This window comes from Peromyscus leucopus, chromosome 8b, assembly GCF_004664715.2.
Source record: "Peromyscus leucopus breed LL Stock chromosome 8b, UCI_PerLeu_2.1, whole genome shotgun sequence".
Classification (NCBI taxonomy): domain Eukaryota; kingdom Metazoa; phylum Chordata; class Mammalia; order Rodentia; family Cricetidae; genus Peromyscus; species Peromyscus leucopus.
In genome coordinates, this window is record NC_051086.1 from 91,969,221 (window position 1) to 91,988,664 (window position 19,444).

General features: G+C 50.2%; 1 protein-coding gene across 1 annotated transcript in view; it reads right to left on the reverse strand.

Annotated features, from left to right (window-relative positions):
- Window positions 1-19,220, reverse strand: part of Odad4 (outer dynein arm docking complex subunit 4) — a 42,704-nt gene extending 23,484 nt beyond the window's left edge. Inside the window, 10 exon segments of the mRNA XM_037201032.1 lie at window positions 1,461-1,595; window positions 1,598-1,656; window positions 5,749-5,835; window positions 11,021-11,228; window positions 11,400-11,624; window positions 13,308-13,473; window positions 13,728-13,789; window positions 14,398-14,548; window positions 14,790-14,921; window positions 19,011-19,220. Coding sequence (XP_037056927.1) covers window positions 1,461-1,595; window positions 1,598-1,656; window positions 5,749-5,835; window positions 11,021-11,228; window positions 11,400-11,624; window positions 13,308-13,473; window positions 13,728-13,789; window positions 14,398-14,548; window positions 14,790-14,921; window positions 19,011-19,130 — 1,345 coding nt within the window. The 5' untranslated portion in view covers window positions 19,131-19,220.
- Between the last annotated feature and the right edge of the window lie 224 nt (window positions 19,221-19,444).

Sequence of the window (19,444 nt, forward strand, 5' to 3'; positions counted from 1 at the left end):
AGAAAGACTGTGGGAGCCAGATGGGTGACATCAAGAAAACAGTGTTTTCTAGATACAACAGGGTAGTTGCATGCAGAGAACCATGGAGTTGGCTTGGCCTAGCTGCCTTGAGAGGCATATGTCATAGATTTTTTTCAGGGTAGAGTCCATGGCTCCTGGGGCAATGTGCCTTCCAGTTCCTGAGAGACCAATGCACTCCCCCAGGCAGGGAAGCGTTCAGACTGCTTTGTGTTTCTCTGTGTGTTCCCTTAGTAGTCAGGGAAGCGTGAAGTCTTGACAGGACAATCTGTCTTCGACATTGATCTTGTACACCCTGTACAGCTTGCAAACTTCACCGCTCCTTGGCAACGACAGCTGTGTGGACCCTGGCAATTGGCATTACATTCTGTTTCTGATAAAGGTATAAAAAGTCTTGATTGCTCTCAATAAAATGGTCACAGCCTCAGTTGTGCAGTGGTCCCGCCAACCTGACCTGATTTCACTCCTCGCAGCCTTACCAGGTGACTGGTAAGCAAGCGCAGGCGATCGCAGTTGTACAGATAAAGTCACAGCAGCTAAGACAGCATGCGCAAGCCACACAAAACCCCAGCGTGGAGGGAGAGAGGTGGCATGAAGTCCCCATCCCTAGCTGGGGAGCTACTGGCATGTGATAGCTGTTGGGAAATGGAAAGTCAGTTCTCTTTAAAGGTGTGACCCCCTGGTGGGTGGGTCACACTCTAGGGCAGGCCCCACTCGGGAGGGTAGCTGGGCAGCACAGACTGGAGTCGGTGGGTTAAGAACAAAAAGACAACACACAGCTGGGTGGGGAGGGAAGTGGTGTTGGATCTGCGAGGAACTGCAGGAGAGCAGGTAAAAATACATGTGTGAAATCTTGAAAGAACTAATAAAAATATTATTTAAAAATTAAAAGAAGGGCTGGAGAGATGGCTCGGAGGTTAAGAGCACTGACAGCTCATCCAGAGGTCCTGAGTTCAATTCCCAGCAACCACATGGTGGCTCACAACCATCTGTAATGAGATCTGGTGCCCTCTTCTGTTGTTCAGGAATATATGCAGGCTGTATATATAATAAGTAACTCTTAAAAATAATAAATAAATCTTAAAAAAAAATTAAAACAAAGCTGGGAAGTGGTGGTGCACTCCTTTAATCCCAGCACTCGGGGCAGAGGCAGGTAGATCTCTGTGAGTTTGAGGCCAGCCTGGTCTACAGAGTGAGTTCCAGGACAAATAGGGCCACACAGAGAAACCCTGCCTTGGGAAAGGAAATTAATTAATTCATTAAAACAAGCAAATAGAGAAGCAAACAAACAAAAGATGGAGTGGCTTGGCCTCCTTCTCAAAATGAAGGTAAGAATGGAAACACAGACGGCAGGCTCGGCTCTCGGGACTCTCCTGCACAGGCAGTAAGTAGCCAGGCGTGACACCAGGAGAAATGGAGGATGGGAGTCTCTGAGCCCGTACCTTGGGCCTGGGCCACCAGAACACTAGCGTTCAGCTGCCACTCGAGGTCCCCTTCCTCCTCGGCGTACTGCTGAGACTTTTCACCGTAGCTCTGGGCCTGCCACGCCTGGTCCAGCTCCAAGTAGCAGCGTCCATCTCGTGGAACAGCCAGGTCTTCTCTAGTGTGGTTTTGGCCAGAGGGATCTTCTCCTCCCACCTGGGAGAGAAGAAGCAGGGTTAGTTCCCTCCCAACTCTGCGCTCGGCCACCGCAAGTCCGGGCTTCCTGTGGGCGCAGAACAAAACTCATTCTTTCTTGTCCAGAGTGGAATTAGTGAGTACCAACCTATTTCCAAACTGCCAAAGCTATTTTGGTAACATGTGTGGGATCAAATTTGGCCCACTAAAAAATAATGTTTGAAAAGAGTACCCGAGGCTGGGGACGTGGCTTAGCGGCTAGAGCAATTGCCTAGTACACATGAGACCCTAGACTAATTCCAGAGCCACAAAAAATAAACAGTAAGACAACAGCCAGGGGACAGGCTCCAAAGTTACAGAGAAACCCTGTCTCAAAAAACCAAAAAAAAAAAAAAAAAAAAAGAGAGAGAGAGAGAGAGAGAGAAAGAAAGAAAACAACCAGGGCTGGAGAGAAGGCTAAGAGGGCCTGAGTTCAATTCCCAGCACCCACATGGTGGCTCACAACCATCTATAATGAGATCTGTTGCCCTCTTCTGGTGGGCAGGCATATATGCAGGCAGAACACTGTATACATAATACATATTAAAACAAAACAATTGCCGGGCGGCGGCGGCGCACGCCTTTAATCCCAGCACTCGGGAGGCAGAGCCAGGTGGATCTCTGTGAGTTCGAGGCCAGCCTGGGCTACCAAGTGAGTTCCAGGAAAAGGCGCAAAGCTACACAGAGAAACCCTGTCTCGAAAAAAAAAAAAAAAAAAAAAAAAAAACAATGAAAGCAACTGAAATAACACAAAAATAATGTTTCAGAATTACAGGTTAGGCACAGTGGTCCAGACCTGTAATCCAAGTACTGAGGAGGAGAAGGTAAGAGAATGTGAATCCCAGGGCAGACTGAACCACTGAGAGAAGCCGAATTTCAAAATCAAAAGGAAAAAAGGCGGCTGGGGATCTGAGTGAGCGGCATAGCACTTGCCTAGCATGCGGAAGGACTTAAGTTCAAGCTCCAGTACTGGAGAGAAAAAAAAGCTAACTAAAATTCTACGAGAGGAAAAGCAACACAGAAAAGAAAGCTTGGAAGGAAAAGAAGTATGGGTCAGGGGGTAGCTCACCCCTATAACCCCAGCGCTTGAGGCCGCCTCAGCCTCAAGGCGAGTTCACGGCCAGCGCGGGTTGCATAGTGAGAGCCTGTCTCCAAAGCCGCAGTGCTGGGGCTGGGCCCCAGTTGGTGGAATGCTTGTCTAGCACGCATGAAGCCCTGCGTACGGCCTCACCGCCACAGAAAGCAGAGTGGCGGCGGCGGCACAGTCTGACAGCAGAAGCAAGAGAATCCAAAGTTCAAGGTCGTCCTTCGCTACAAAGAGACTTCGAGGCCGGCCCGGCCTACGTGAGACTTTTATCACAGTAAATAAATAAAACAGATATTTATCTTTGGATGGCGGTTCTAATTTTTTCCCTCTACCTTTATTTCCCGAATTAGGATTTTAACAGTAAGCGTGTATTTATTATGAAACGCATCATTAAAGAAAACGCTGAAGGTAGGTGGTGGCGCACGCCTTTGATCCCAGCACTCGGGAGGCAGAGCCAGGTGGATCTCTGTGAGTTCAAGGCCAGCCTGGGCTACAGAGTGAGATCCAGGAAAGGCACAAAGGTACACGGAGACACCCTGTCTCAAGAAACAAAACAAAAACAAACAAACAAAAAAAGAAAACACTGAAGGTAGGTGGGCTCTCATACTCCTCTTTCAGCACACAGACACCAAAGGCACCAAGAGACCAAGTCAAGTGATGAGGAAGGATGTTAGGTGACCAAGTGTTAAAGGTCTGAAGGACAGAGTCTCTCCAGAAAGAGTGGCTGCGCCCAGCGAGCTGGCTCTGCGTCTGGGCCACATCTGCGGCTCCCTAGGGCTATGCACACCCACCCCACTGAGCAGATAACCAACCCCAGGTTAGACCTCAACTAGGCCATCTGGAGAGTTGCGATACTGTTCCCAGAGACTCGACACAGTCACAGAGAGTCACGGAAGAGCCTCTAAGGAAGTGTCCAAGGTTGCTTGGTCTACAGCTCCAAACTTAAGAGTCACCTAGAAATGCGTTCCCAGCTGCTGACTCAGCTCCATGGGAAAAGAGCTTGCCACACACAAGCCTGGTGACCTGAGTCTGATCCTAGAACCAGTGTACATGTGGAAGGAGAGATATGACTCCACAAAGTTGTCCTCTGGCCACCGCATGTACTTAGTGGGACACACATGCCTTCTCCCCAGCCCCACGTGATGCGTAACACACACACACACACACACACACACACACACACACACACACACACACTAATACTAAATAAGTATTTTTAAAAAGTGAGTTCTTAGCCAGGCGGTGGTGGCACATGCCTTTAATCCCAGCACTTGGGAGGTAGAGGCAGGCGGCTCTCTGTGAGTTCGAAGCCAGCCTGGTCTACAGAGTGAGTTCCAGGAAAGGCGCAAAGCTACACAGAGAAACCCTGTCTGGGGGGGGGGGGGGGAGTGAGTTATTGAGTCCTGACCTTCAACTTAGAATTAGAATTTCCGGTTGGGTAATAATGACGCACATCTTTAATCCCAGCACTCAGGAAACAAAGGCAGGTGGATCTCTGTGAGTTTGAGGTCAGTCTGGTCTACAGAGCAAGTACCAGGATAGCCAAGGCTACACAGAGAAATCCTATCTCAAAAATCAAAACAAAACAAACAGACAAAAGAATTAGAATTTTCAGGGGCAAGACCAAGGAATTATTTTCTTAGCTTTAATTTTATTTATTTTTCACATTGTTACTGTGTGTGTATATATGTGTGTGTGTGTGTGTGTGTGTGTGTGTGTGTGTGTGTGCGCACACACACAGAGGCCATGGCTTGATGTGGAGCTAAGAGGACAAAAGTTGGTTCTTCCCTCCCACCACATGGATGCCAGGGATCAAACTGGAGTTGTTAAGCTCGGTGGCGGGCACCTTTTACCCTCTGAGAAGAACTCAGGGCGCTTCTGATAGCTTGAAAATGCTGAGAAAATTCTGGTTCTCTTCCACTGACTCATTTAAATGAGAAGATTCGCGGGGTGGAGCTTGGGGAGGGTTTAGGACAACCCAGGAAGAGAGGATGGAGGGGAAACTGGAGGTAGGGATGTAAAATAAATGAAAAAAATCAATTAATAAAAAGAAAAAAAATGAGAAGATCCAGAGTTTAAAAGTGGTTAGTAAGAGCTGGAGAGACGTCTCAGTGGTTAAGAACACTATCTGCTCTTCCAGAGGACCCAGATTCAATTCCCAGCACCCACATGGCGGCTCACATTTGTCCCCAGTACCAGGTGATCTTATGACCTCCTTTGGCCTTCCAGGGCACCACGTGCATGTGCAGACAGACAAACAAGCAAAACACCTGTAGACCTAAGACAGTTTAAAGGAAGAAATGTTTTCAAGTGGCCGGTCAGTTCAGGGGGTGGCTCAGGGGTGGGGAAAAAAGAACTTGTTAAGGTTGATGAGGAACATGCTGGATGAGTACTGGTGTTCCATATGCCATGGGTTTGATTCCCAGCACTGAAAGGATCAAAGACTAGGATGTCAACTGTCACCCAGCAGAGCCAGGAGTCTGGTCCTCCTTCCTTCCTCCTTCCTGTTGTCGGTCATCATCACCTCTTCTTCCTCTTCTCCTCCTCCTCCTCCTTCCCTTTCCTCCTCTTCCTCTTCTTCTTCCTCTTCCTCGTTCTTTCTTCTTTCTTCTTTTTGAGATAGGATTTTTTTTTTCTGAGACAGGGTTTCTCTGTGTAACAGCTCTAGCTGTCCTGGAACTCACTCTGTAGACCAGGCTGGCCTCAAACTCACAGAGAGCCGCCTGCCTCTGCCTCCCAAGTGCTGGGATTAAAGGGGTGCGCCACCACCACCCTGCCTTGAGATAGGATTTTGCTCTGTAGCTCTATCTGACCCAGAACTCCTGGCAATACTCCTACCCCAGGCTCCTAAGGAACTAGGATTACTGGCATCAACTCCCAGGCTACTAATGACTCTTTGCCTGGCTTTATGATCCCAAACTGGAATCCCAGTGTGAGGGAGGGAAGTCCCAGCCCCGGGTGGGGAAGGAGCAGTCTATGCTACTCACGTGTCAATGGCTTGCTGGAATTTCCCAACTCTGGCAAAAACTCTGCCAATATTGTCAAGGGCTCTTGATTTTGCATCTGGAAGATCACTGGGGAGAAGCAGCAGAAACAGCCAGTAAGTAGGAATCGGGTATTACGGTCAAAAGGGCAGACACCGGGATCCTGGCTTCAGGGACTCAGGGCTCCAGGCAGAAGATCTCCAGGCTGGCAAGGCTGTGGCACACAGGCCCGTCTGTGCCCATAGCCTGAGATGGACATCATAAGGATCTTTCCAGAAGAGTTGACAGCCTACAAAGACGTCCCTTTGGTCCAACAATTTTCCCCTCTAGAATTTACCTCACGATAATGTAACAAGGACACTTTTCACTAGCTGCTCTCAGTCTAAGATAGGTTTCCCCTCCCAGCGTGGGCCCCTAGGGGCTGGGGAGTATGGCTCAGTGCTAGAGCCTGCCTAGAATACACAGGGCCCCAGGTCAGATCTCCAGTGCCACCAAAAAGTTCAAAGAGTGGGTACTCTGCTGTGGTGTGACAGGTAAACTCATTGTGCTTTCTTAATTTATTCTTGATATTAATGGGAGCTGCCAAGAGTGGTGGTACATAGCTTTATGCCTTTAATTCCAGAACTACAGAGGCAGAGGCAGGTGGAGCTCTAAGTGTGAAGCCAGATTGGTCTATACAGTGAGTTCAAGGTAAGCCAGGGCTACACAGTGAGACCCTGTTTCAAAAAAAAAAAAAAAAAAAAAAAAAAAAAAAAAAAAAAAGAGGAGCTGGGTGGCGGTGGCGCACGCCTTTAATCCCAGCACTTGGGAGGCAGAGCCAGGCAGATTTCTGAGTTCAAGACCAGCCTGGTCTACAGAGTGAGGTCCAGGACAGGCACCAAAACTACATAGAGAAACCCTGTCTCGGAAAAAAATTTTTTTTTAAGTAATAAAAACTAATAGCAAGGGCTGGGGACATACACAAGGTCTGGCGTTTGATCCCCAACCACCACATAAACCTGGTATGACGATACACACCTATAATCCCAACAGTCAGGAGGTTAAGGAGTTCACAATCATCCTCAGCTATACGGTGAGTTCAAGCTAACCTGGGCTGCTTGAAATCCTATCATGGCCAGACGGTGGTGGCGCACGCCTTTAATCCCAGCACTCGGGAGGCAGAGGCAGGTGGATCTTTGTGAGTTCGAGGCCAGCCTGGTCTATAGAGTGAGATCCAGGAAAGGCACAAAATACACAGAGAAACTCTGTCACAAAACAACAACAACAACAACAACAAAAAGAAATCCTATCTCAATTAAAAAACAACAACAAAAAACCAAGAATAACAACAAACTACCAGCATCAAGAAGGCACATAGGTTAAGTCTTCATCCACCCAAGAAAGACACGAGGGATGGAGTACTGGAAAGCCTCTTGGACAAGTCACTTGTTAGCTGGTGAGAGGCTAGACTGAGGGAGGGGCACAGAGAACTCACCTAGACTAGGTTGCCAGGTAAGGCCCTGTTTGCGGATGCTGAAAAGGCAGGAACTAGCCAGGCCAAGCGGTCTGTGCTTGTAATTGTAATCCCAGCTCCTGGGAGAGAGAGGTAGGAGGATCAGGAGGTGGAGGCCAGCCTGGGCTACAAAGTGAAATCCTGTCTCAAAATATACAGGAATAAAAAAGGAAGGGACGTAGTCAAGAACACTGCCGTGGACCCCGTCACTTAGCACTCAAGTTACGTGAGGGCAGATAGCGAGAGAAGGATCCTCTTCCCAAAGCCCAATGTCTCAAGGGCCGATAGGATAGCGGCGGATGCCAGGCGGTGGTGGCGCACGCCTTTAATCCCAGCACTCAGGAGGCAGAGGCAGGCGAATCTCTGTGAGTTCAAGGCCAGCCTGGTCTACAGAGTGAGATCCAGGACAGCCAGAGCTACACAGAGAAACCCTGTCTCTTTTGAAAACCAAAAATAAACAAACAAACCAATAAATGACACCAGCTGACAGGGAGGAACCGGGGTGGGATTTCTATACCCTTCCCCCATGTCTACCCCCACCTTAATTTAAAAGCTGAAGAGTGAGTGGCCATGGCTTGGCAGAGCAAGCTCTGAGGAAAGGGACTCCCTGCCAAAGGAGGCAAAAGCAGAGCTCACAGCTGGGATCCTTCCAAGGGAGGGCTTCAGGCCAGAAAGCCAGGTGGAGTGAGGAAGAGCAGCCTCTGAGCACTGGGCTGTTCCTTCATGGGGAGGCCAGCTCAGGAAGCCCAGGGCGGGTGGCCAGGACATGAACAGGACACGGGGAGGTACCAGGGGCCTCCTGGACTTCCTCAAGGGAGTGGCCGCCTGAGGCTTCGGGACTGCTGGAGCAGGATGTGTGGGAGAGAACGGAGGGACTGGTTAAATGTGCGGTTGCTCCAGGACATTCCAAGAGGAATGCCTTGGAGTCTGTTAAACATACAGGACTTGTGAGGGAAGAACTTAAAAGACCTCTGGGAGTTGGCTGCATCCAAGGTGGTACTCACACACCCTTTTCTCTTTTGGAGACGGACCCTGACTAAGCAGTCCCGAGTGGCCTAGAACTCACAGAGATCCACCTGCCTTTGCCTTCTGAGCGCTGGGATTAAGACACTCAGAACACACGAGCCTTATTTACCCTCCACGACCCCTGTCAGGTGGTATTATCAGACCTTCAGTATAGGTGAGGAAACTGAGGGGAGGAGCTGCTTCAATCCACACAGCTCTGGGTGACGGAGCTGGGAGCCAAGGACACAGCTATCTCCAACTCTGGGTCTATCCTACCCCTCGCTCCATTACAGAACGGCTAATATGTGGTCCTCCTCCTTAGCCCTTAGAGACACACAAGACATTGCCCAGGAATGGATGGCACTGAGGGTGTGGCTAAGTGAGGAGAGGGCAGGAGCCATTGTGCCCAAGGCTGGGAGTGGCACCACAGGCCACTGGGGGCTATGTCCCAGGAAGCGATGGCCTGTCACATGGGAAGCCTTGGGTCTTGGAAAGAGCCCACCTCTGGGGATGTTGACAGTACTGTTACGAAGCATGCTGGGTACTTCCCTGTGGGTCAGCAGGGAAGGAGAGTCCTCAAAGGGTTTTGGAAATCTGTGGGGACAGCAAGAGAGAGACCCCAAAACAGGAAGAGCAGCAGCTGTGGCTAAGGGCTGAGGCACTGAGTAAAAATGCCGTGGTCCAACTTGAACATGAAGTGTTTCCCCAAAAGGCTCATGCGTTAAAGCTTGGTCACCACTTGATGGCGCTCTAGAGAAAAGATTAGATCAGAGCGGCAACAGTCACTGATGGGTGGGTTCTTCCGGAATGGCTGCTGAGAGGTGGAACCTGGCTAGAGGAAGGAGGCCACTAGGGACATCCCTTTGAGTCTCTTATCCTTTCTCTCTCTGCTCACTGGCTGCACGCTGTTAAGAGAGAGGCTTTCCACGTCTCTCCACACTGATGTTTCAGCCTGGCCCAAGAGCGATGGAGCCGGTCTTCAATGGATGGAAACCTCCAACACCAGGAGCAAAATAAGCCCTTCCTCCCTTAGGCTCTCTCGGGTGTTCTGTCACAGTGAAGGACAACTGAAGAGCACGCAGGGTGCACAGCGTGACAGGAGACTGAGACGAGTTCAGAACTGTGGGGCGGGTGGACACCGTAGCCGTGAATGACCCCACAAGACGCAGAACCGGGATGCTCAGGGCCAGGGAGAGGGCTCAGCGGGTGGAGGCGCTTGCTTGTCTGATGGCCTGAGGTCGATTGTTGGACCATACAGTAGGAGAAGAGAACTGATTTCCAACAACTGGTCCTCTGATTGCACTAATTCTCTGGCACGCATGTGCACACGAGTGCACATATACAATGAATAAAGTACATACATAAATATATAACAAATTAAACAACAACAACAACCCCAGGATGCCTGGAAAGTGACGGCCCCTGTGAGGAAGTTTCAGGTTGAGAAGAGCTTATTTCAGCCAGACTTGATATCACTGTTGGATGAATATTAGGTACAGTCTCAGGTCTCTGTGCATATGTATGGTATGTCCATGTGTGTGGTGTGTATGTGTGTGTATGTGTCTGTGTATGGTATGTCTCTGTGTGTAGTGTGTGTGTGTGTCTGTACATGTGTATGGTATTGTGTCTGTGTGTCAACTGGAACTGACTGAACCTAGGGCCTTGAACACACTAAGCAGTTGCTCTACCACTGTGCTAGGCCCCCAGTCCTATTGTCCCAAGTTCTTGGCCTGTACCTTTACATCTGTCCTCTCCTCCACACCAGGGTGGGAACAGCCGCGCCCACTCCACTGAGCCTAAGATCCCACTGCCCAGTCAGATCTACTGGCCCGCAACCTTATCCTCTGGGTCACCACACGGTCCACAAAGCTCTGCTTGACTTGACCCAGCTTCCTCTTGGCCCCTCTCACACTCCATCCTGAAGCTTCCTCCAGCCTCAGCCTTTCCCACAGGGCCAATATGCTACACTAACACCCCTGCCCTAGCATCCTCCAATGTGTTTTTTAACATGATCCCAATTACAATTTAATGGCTAGGCCATTTTTTTTTTTTTTTTTTTTTTTTGTCAGATATCCAAACCTGTATCTGGAAAGGAGAGAGATGGCTCAGTGGTTAAGAGCACTGACTGATGTTCCAGAGGAACTGGGTTCAATTCCCAGGTCATCCTGAATCTGATCATGCCAAGATAATTAACTATATATATGGATATATATATATATATATATATATCCATATATATATATGCATTGCTATGCTCCCAATGCTAGAAACATCGGGTATGTCTGTGGCCTGATACAAGAATTAAAAAGAGGGCTGGAGAGATGGCTCAGAGGTTAAGAGCACTGGCTGTTCTTCCTGAGGTCCTGAGTTCAATTCCCAGCAACCACATGGTGGCTCACAACCACCTGTAATGAGTGAGATGTGGTGCCCTCTTCTAGTGTGCAAGCATACACACAGAATACTGTATACATAATAAATAAAATCTAAAAAAAAAAAAGAAAGAAAGAAAAGAAAAGAAAAAAAGAAATCCCCATGAGCCAGACCCCTGGGAACTCATGGGAGTTTTGAGCCATTGTGCTCCAGTGTATAGGAAAAAAAAAAAAAAAAAAAAAACAAAGCTACCAGTGTAGGTTAGCTTTCTACCTTTAGTCCTGAGTACTGGACCCCTATTTCCACTGGGTTCCACCTCAGGCCTGCCCCGCAGGACAGGAAACGGGAAGGAAGCTCCGAGCAGCCCCGGCAAAGATGCTCGGAGGCCTGGGGACCTTGGCCACTCACTATTCCTTGGCGATCTCCAGGTCCTTTCTGTGGCTCTGCAAGGCGGCCACCATCTGCCCCAGCTCAATCTGGGCGTTGCCGATGCAGCTGTACAAGTTCCCAACCAGTTCGTCCTTGTTTGGCACCTCCTCTTTGTTCCATTCCAGAACCTTCTTAAGTACTTTCTCTGCCTTTTGAAGGCTCCCTTCAGCGCTTCCGCTGGTCAACACTGGGAAGAGAGGGCGGTGACGTGGAGGTGAGGGCAGACTCCCTCACTGTGGGCGGGCTGGCCCCTCTCCACCCAGATAATCTCCATCCACGGGTCAGCAGAAACCCAGAGCTCAGGCTATCATGTTGCTCCCCGCCCCCCCTCCCCCCCGGCCCTGAGAACACTACCCACACATGTCAATGTCCTCTAGGCTCTTGAGGATGTAGTGGGCTGTCTGCGAGGGGCTGCGTTTCCGGTCCCTTAGCCACTTTTCTTGCATCAGCTTCCGGTCTCGCTCCCTGGCATAGATGGGCTTCTGCTGCCTCCAGAAGTTGCTACGGGTGTCCAGGTAGTTGATGCCAGTCATGATGAGGTCCTCCACCGTCAGGCCATTCTTGATGGTGCCTTTGATGAGGTCTGTGGGGGAAGGGGTTTTGAGGGGGGCATCGCTGAGATCACACATGTAAGAATGGGAGTCCCTGCTGTAGGGCCCCGGGAGGACTTTTGCCGGTAGTTGTGGTAACAGTGAGGAAACGAGGGAGTTTGCGAGTCCGGTGGAAAGGGTCTAATTGATCCCGGAGGAGGTCAAAGGCACATTCTTGGGACAAGCCTTTCCCTGCAAAATAGGAGGGACAAGAAGGGTCACCTGGACAACTCTCTGAGAAGCCTGTACTCGGGGGTCCCTCCTTTTAAGCTGTGTCCTCAGGAAAAAAAAATGTAAAACTTGCCAGTCCTCATCAAGTAGCCAGGAGCCAAGCAAGCTAGCCAAGTGCATGCTGGGAGCTGCTGGGGAGTGCCTTCCTTCTCTCTGCTGTGTGGCCAGAGGTTAGAGCCAATAGCAATGATACAAGGTCACTGCTCAGGCCACTCCTGCCCTCCACAGCAGGTCCCTCTGGAGAGCAGGAAGCCTTCAGGCCTGTTACCAAGGAGATGTGCCAGCCATAAAGCTGTGTGCCACAACCCCGCAGAGAACCCTACAGGCGATCTTAGGAAGAAAACAATTCTGGAGAGAAGGGATTTGTTTCCAAGGTGACCCCTGCCCAGGTTTATCAGTTCACAGCGATGCCCCCACCCCAGGTTAAGTGGAGACTCTATGTTTTAGGGCTCTGTCAGCACAAGTGCCATGGGAAGGGTATTGGATTGGATTCTAGTGATGACATCACTACAAGCTTGCTTGTCACCTTGGACATTCAGTGAATTCTATTTCCTCATCTATGAAATGGGGGGATGGACCAGGTGACGTTTCAGAACATGTAGTACTAATGTGCTCAGATCCCAGCACCTGTCCGTCAGGTTCCGTTACCCATGCACAGCGTATGGCGGTGGTTATGATTTGCATCTTGAATGTCCCTCCCTCGACCTTGTGTATTGGCTTGGTTCCTAGCCCGTGTACTAAGGGACACGGTGGAAGAACCTTTAGGAGGTGGAACCTACTGGGAAAAAGTTAGGCTGTTGGGGGGCATGCCTTTGAACAGGGGGATCTCTGCTCCTTCTTCTGTCATTACCTCCTGGCCACCTCTGTCCTACCAGGTGCTCCCCACGACAATGTTCTGCCTCACCTCAGACCTCAAAGCAACAGAGTTACCTGAATTCCCGACCATGAAATCTCTGAAACTTAAACCAAAATAAGTATTTCTTTTCTTTTTCTTTCTTTCTTTCTTTTCTTTTTTTTTTTTTTTGAAACAGGGTCTCACTATATATCCCTGGCTGTCCTGGAATTTGGTGCATAGACCAGGCTGGCCTAAAACTCACAGAGACCCACCTGCCTCTGCCTCTGCTGCAATTAAAGGTATGGGCCACTGTGTCAGACCCACATCTTTCTTCTTGCAGAGCACTTCTCAGGTGCTCTGTCCACGGTGATAGAAAGTTGGCAAAGGAGCCCATGTAATTAAAAGCAGTGACCCTGAATGTGGACTTCTTGGGTTCAGATATGAGCGGTCGTGTTGCCTAGTCTCGTGTGACTTGAGTCAGGGTGAGAGCACCCTAAGACCCGACCTAGGCACAGGTCTGTGTCAGTTGCATTCCGAGACAGGCTGTGCCTTCAGCATCCACCCAGGATTTCGACTGCCCCAGCCCCACTGGCCACGATGGGTCTGAGACCTTCATCCAGAAGGAGCTTCTCCAGGTATTCCTTGTCCACGTACAGCTCCCCGAGCAGCTGCCGGACGGTCTTCTCGCTCTTGAGCGAGCCCTTCCGCTTGGTTTCGTGCTTGGTGTTGTAGGACAGTTGCTTCACGGGTGGAGGCTTCTGTTGGGCTTTCTTGCTCTGGAAAACGGAGCAACAGCCAATGGGGTCTCAACAGGGAGCGGAGAGTATGCGGTATGGACTGAGAGTCCTGCTCCTCCAGGACTCTCTGTGGGCTAAGAACCATGAAATATGCTTGGATGGGCACAGCCGGGTTCCCAAGATTCCTGTGGAGCTGGGGCAGAATCTCCTGGCAGCCCGTGACGGGAGGAAGTGGAATGCTCCCAGGCAGTAGGGTTTGGAAGGGACACACGGCCTCAGAACCAGGCCCTTACCTCAGCTTGTTTGCTTAAGAAGGAGAGGTCTCCTTTGTTCTCTAGCTTAATTGAAGAAGGACCTGGAGGACACAGGCGGAACTCAGCTGGGCCAAACCTCTCAGGCTTGACCTAGCACATACTTTTATGTGGAAATGGCTACCTTTGGCAAGGAGACGGCGGAGGCTGTAGCAAAGCTGGCTCGGAGCCACCCTAACACACAAAAGGTGTCTCTTGGACACTAACTAGACAGTCCCACTAGCCCAAGGCCATGGCAGCCAGATTTGCAAATAAAGGGAGATCTGGGATTGAGGGAGACACTGTCACATGCCATTTCCACGCTCTGCTATCCACAGGGACAAAGTCTCGCTCACCTCCCTCCTCCCTCTGCCATAGGGCTGAAGGATAAAGCCAGCCCTTGGTACTTGTACAAGGAGGGAGGAGCCAGCCTCGGAAAAGCTGCACTCAGGATCCTATTCTAGTTTATGCATGACTTCAGACTCTAGAAAGGACAACTTCAGAGCAGCCCTCCTAGCAGGACTAGAGGGTCACTCCACGGACAGAATTTAACCTGTGACCTCAGCAACAGCCAGACCCAAGTGTGAGACTCCCCCGTGGTAGCTGCTTGCACTCTGCACCCTAGACCTTCCCCACACCTTCCTGGACAGGACACAGCCCCAGGCTCACTCACTTCCAACTGAGTTGTTGATGGCTTCCTGGGCTTTCTGAATTCCAACTTTGAATTCCCGATCAGGTCTCAGTTTGTAGCCCCGATGATAGAACACCAAGGCAAACTCAAAGTCTCCCATGGTGTACAGGGTCTCAGCCTTCTGTAAAATCCCCTGGAATGAAAGACAGTCAAATCCAGGTGGAGAGACAAGACCTCAAAGGGCCTGGATGGTAGAATGAAAGGGTCCTAGATTGGAGGTCAAGGTTGGACTACAATTGGCAGGGAGCAAGTACTGAAGAGAAAAGGGCATCAGACACTAAGTGACCCAGCTGGTTCTTCAACTACCAGTAGCCAGAGTCTGCTGTAATGGAAATGGCGAGAGCAAGGCTGAGTCCCTCCCACCCAGCAGTCACCTTGCAGAAAGTTGGGTCACTCTGAAGTGAGGCCTCAGCGTCATTCAAGGATTTCTCCAAGTCTCCCATCTTCAGGTAGCACTTGGAGCGGGCAACCAGGCAGTTCTTATCTCCGCTTTGAAGGTGAAGAGCCTGGCAAAGGAAGCGCTCTGATGGGCAGATGCCAGGAAGAGCAAGGCAGCCTCCTGGCCCCCAAGGGCAGCCCACAGCTCCTGCAGTTTGTCAGAACACTGGCCTCTGAGTCTCATCAGACGCAAGCAGTCCAACCCAATCTCTGCTCAGTGAACACGAACATCTATGTTGGCTGATCTTGGAGAAAGCTGAATCTCGGCTACTAAGGAAGCCACTGGTTGAGACGTGGGAATCAGCTAGGCTGTAGATATCTGATTTTCTGCCAGATCCTTCTAGTTCATTCCAGCAATACAACTTCAAGACGGTTTGTGTATACCAAGCTCAATAGCAAAGCTCAGTTGGCTGCGTACCATGCACAATGCAAATGGCAAAGTCTAACGCAAACGAAGTAGATTGTAGGACCATCTAAAACGTGGGTTATTCACCCACTAGCTTTTGTGTGCAAGGATTAGAACCCAGGACTTCATGAATATTGCGGCCAGTTCTCTACCTTTGAGTTCTACCCCTAGCCCAAGTCTCTCCCCCTCACCTCCAGCCCCACATTAGTTGTTTTGTTGTGGTTTGGTTTGGTTTGAAGAGGTGATCTCACACTGTAGCCTTGACTGGCCTGGAGCTTGCTGTGTAGATGGACCAGGCTGGCCTCAAACACTCCGCCATCTTTCCTGCTTCTACCTTGTGGGTGCTGCAGTTACAGGATGTGCCCCCATGCCCAGCCCTTCTCTTATTTCTTCAGTCTCTGGCCAGTAGCGGGGATTATAGACGTGTGCCGTCACACCTCTTTTTTTTTTCAACGTGGCAAAGTGAGAACTATTACTATTTGGGGGGAACTAAGATGGAAACATGAGGAAGACAGAAGCCATCTGGGGTCCCTAGTGTAAGGATGGGCACTCCCCTCGCTCCCTGTGTCCCTGCCATCTTTGTTTTTTATTTTATTTTATTTTTTAATTAAGTGTGTGTGCGTCTGCCTGTGTGCATGCAACGGTGTACACGTGGAGGTCAGGGAACAATCTGCAAGACATGGTCCTCTCCGTCCACCAGGTGGGTATGGGATCAAACTCAGCTCCTCAGGCTTGGCCAAAAGTACCTTTCTCCCCCGCCCAGTTTGTTTTCTTGAGGCAGGGGCTCACACAGTCCAGGCTGGCTCCAAACTCATTATGTAGCCGAGGCTGCTCCTGCACTCTTGATCTTTCTGCTTCAGCCTCCCTCACATGCTAGGATTACGTGTGTGTGTGTGTGTGTGTGTGTGTGTGTGTGTGTGTGTGTGTGTGTGTGTGATCACACCCAGCTATGTCCTGTCACCTTCTGATTGAGACCATAACAGCTGCGATGAATGTCTGTCCTGGTCCTGGAGTCGCCAGGACAGAAAGAGAACATTGCCCCGAGGGAAGGTGGCTGTGTATGAGGTGGCCTCCCATTCTAGGAAAGGCAGGCACCAGACAGGCATCCCTGGGCTTCAGACTGGGTCTGCCCTCTCTGGGACCTTCCTTCTTTTCTAGGAAGAGGAAGCAGCTATTATCTTTCCTAGAATGGGAGGGCTTCTCTCCTATAGCTACCTGCCGCGGGGTCATCTCCGCTTTCTGTTTCAGCTGCTCCAGGACCAGACTGCTCTAGGGCAAGAGGGGAATGGGCAGGGGCAGGACTCCTGAACTCAATCTGCCTATCTGGTCATCATTTCTCTTGAAGGGGGAAGAGGCAGAAGACTGGGAACAGCTGAGAAGCTCGACTTTGTGGAAATCTTGGGTTCAGTTAGTAGGTTGACACTTCATTTAAGGGTTTTTTTAAATTTAATTAATTTTTAAAATTTATCTTATGTGCATTCGTGTTTTGCCTGCATGCATGTCTGTGTGAGGGTGCCAGATCCCCTGGAACTGGAGTTACAGACAGGTGTGAGCTGCCATTGTGGGTACTGGGATTTGAACCCAGGTCCTCTGGAAGAGCAGCCATCTTTCCAGCTCCCATTTAAGAATTTTTGTTTGTTTGTTTTTCTGGTTTTTGGAGACAGGGTTTCTCTGTGTAACAGCTCTGGCTGTCCTAGAATTCGCTTTGTAGACCAGGCTGGCCCCAAACTCGAAATCCTCCTGTCTCAGTCTCCTGAGTACTGAGCTTACAAGTACCGCCATGCCCTGCTGCTGTGCCATTTGAAATAAGGAGAGCTGGGTATGGCAGCGCCCACCTTTAATCCCAGCACTCTGGAGGCAGAGGCAGGTGGATTTCTGAGTTTGAGGTAGCCTGGTCTACAGAGCAAATTTCAGGATGGCCAGGGCTACACAGAGAAACCCTGTCTTGAAAAACAAACAAAAAGAAGTTAGATGCAGGCTGTGGGCTGGTCATGTTCCTCAGGAGAAGAGCCATTGCTAGCATGTGGGAGGGTCTGCGTCCCACTACCACAGCAGGAAAATACGGTATGTGCTTTCTAGCAAAGGAAATTGTTATTTTCTTTTAGAGGCAGGGTCTCCAGTATCCCAGGCTGGCCTTGAACTTGCAAAGTAGCCATGGATGATCTTAAATCTCTCTTCCTCCTTTCTCTACCTGCCAGGTGCTCAGTTTTAAGCAGGATCAAAACCAGGGCTTCATGCATAGGAAGCAAACACTCTACCAACTAAACTACGTTTCCAGCAAAAGGAAAAGGTTGTAAGAACACTTTACAGTGTGGAGGCTGGCACCTCAGGCAACTGGAGTCTGCGTGTTTGGCTTGGAGGATCTTCCTCCCCCACCTGCTAGTTCAGTGCAGTGACCTTGGGCGTGTTACCTAACTTCTGTATCAACTTCCTCATCTATAAAGTGGAGCGCAATAGTAACCCCCTCAGAGACGTGCACTGTGCTGGGCGGTTTGTCTAGTATCCTAAAACAACTCCCAACCCCTTTAGGCTGCAATGGTGCGATTTTTAGTAAGGTTTCTACAATATACTGACTTCACTGACCACTTTCTTACAAGCAAGCCTGTGCCAGAGACTCTGTGGCTTCCACATTTAGCCTCTCAGGCAATCTGCAGCTAATAATGGGAAACCGAGTTTATCAAGAGAAAGGTAATCATGAAACATTTAAATGCCATCAACTGGCAGACATAAATGACAAATGGGAGAAAAGGACAAAGGCCAGGGCTTTTGTGACATTGGTGTATCATGGGAACCAGTGATAATAGACACAAAACAGATTATCAGGCATCATCAGGACCTCACGTTGCTGGTGATGGGGTGGGGCTGGAGACGTTTCAGCAATTAAGAGCACTGTCTGCTCTTACAGAGGACCTGGGTTCAAGTCCCAGCACTCACATAGCTGCTCACAACCCCCAGTAACTCCAGTTCCAGAGGATCTGAAGTCCTCTTCTGCCCTCCAAGAGCAATGCATGATGTGGTTGCATGCATACACGCAGAAGCAAAACACATAAAAATATTTTTAAAATGGTGATGGGGGGACTATTTTTAAAATAGAGATGGTTCATTGGTTAATAGCACTTGCTGCTCTTGCAGAGGATCCAGGTATGGATCCCAGCACTCACGTGGTGGCACACAACTGCCTGTAACTCCAGTTCCAGGGGATCCAATGCCCTCTCCTGGCTTCCACAGGCACCAGGCATGCATGTATGCATGTGCTATACACATGTACAAACATATATGCATACATACAGGCACTCGCTCATACACGAGCACACACACACACACACACACACACACACACACACACAATCTTAAAAAAAAAAAAGTGTTGAGCCAGGAAGTGGAGTTGCAGCACGCCAGAGTTCAACTGTAGGGAGTTGGCCTCGAGAGCTCATAAGGAGACCAACTTCCGAAGGTGTCACACTCCGGCAGTCATCACTCAGGCTGTTGCAAGTTTGAGACCACCCTGGTCTACAGAACAAGACCCTATCTCAAAAGTGGAGGACAGGGAGGGAGAGAGGGAGGGAGGGAGGAGGGAAGAGAGGGGGAAGAAGAGGAAAAAAGGGAGGCGCTGGAGGAGGAGTGGCAGGAGGCGGCAGAGGAAGGGAGAGAAGAGGGGGAGGAGGAAGAGAGAAAAAGGAGAGGAGGGAGAGAGAAGGGGAGGAGGGGGAAGAAGGGAGGCGAAGCAGTGATAGGTTCAAGCGCGACTCACATTGCTAAAGCTCTGGGCGGCCTTAAAATAGTCTCCGCACAGATACAACCTCTCGCCCTCTGCCATGTAAGAGGGAAAAGTGCTTCGCAAGGTATCAGCTTCGCCATCAGACATGGTCATCTGACTTTTGGAGATTCTGAAACGGATCCAGGAAAGGAAAGAGGCTGGAGAGAACCTCCGCCTAGTTTGTGGCAGCCCCGTCTCTTAGCAACCCAGAGACAAAGTTTGACTTCCGGTCCCTCCCCTCCCCCGGGCGGTGCTAGGATCCCGGACGAGCCTGCCCAGTGTGCACATGCGCGTGTGTGGCTCCCTGCGCACCGGTCGGACAAGTGTCGAGCGCGTGGCCGGCAACTGCAGGGGCGGTGGCGCTCCGGAGTGACCGCTGTTGTACGCGGCTCGCTTCTCTCCCCAGTCGCCACGTGAAAAGCCTCTCG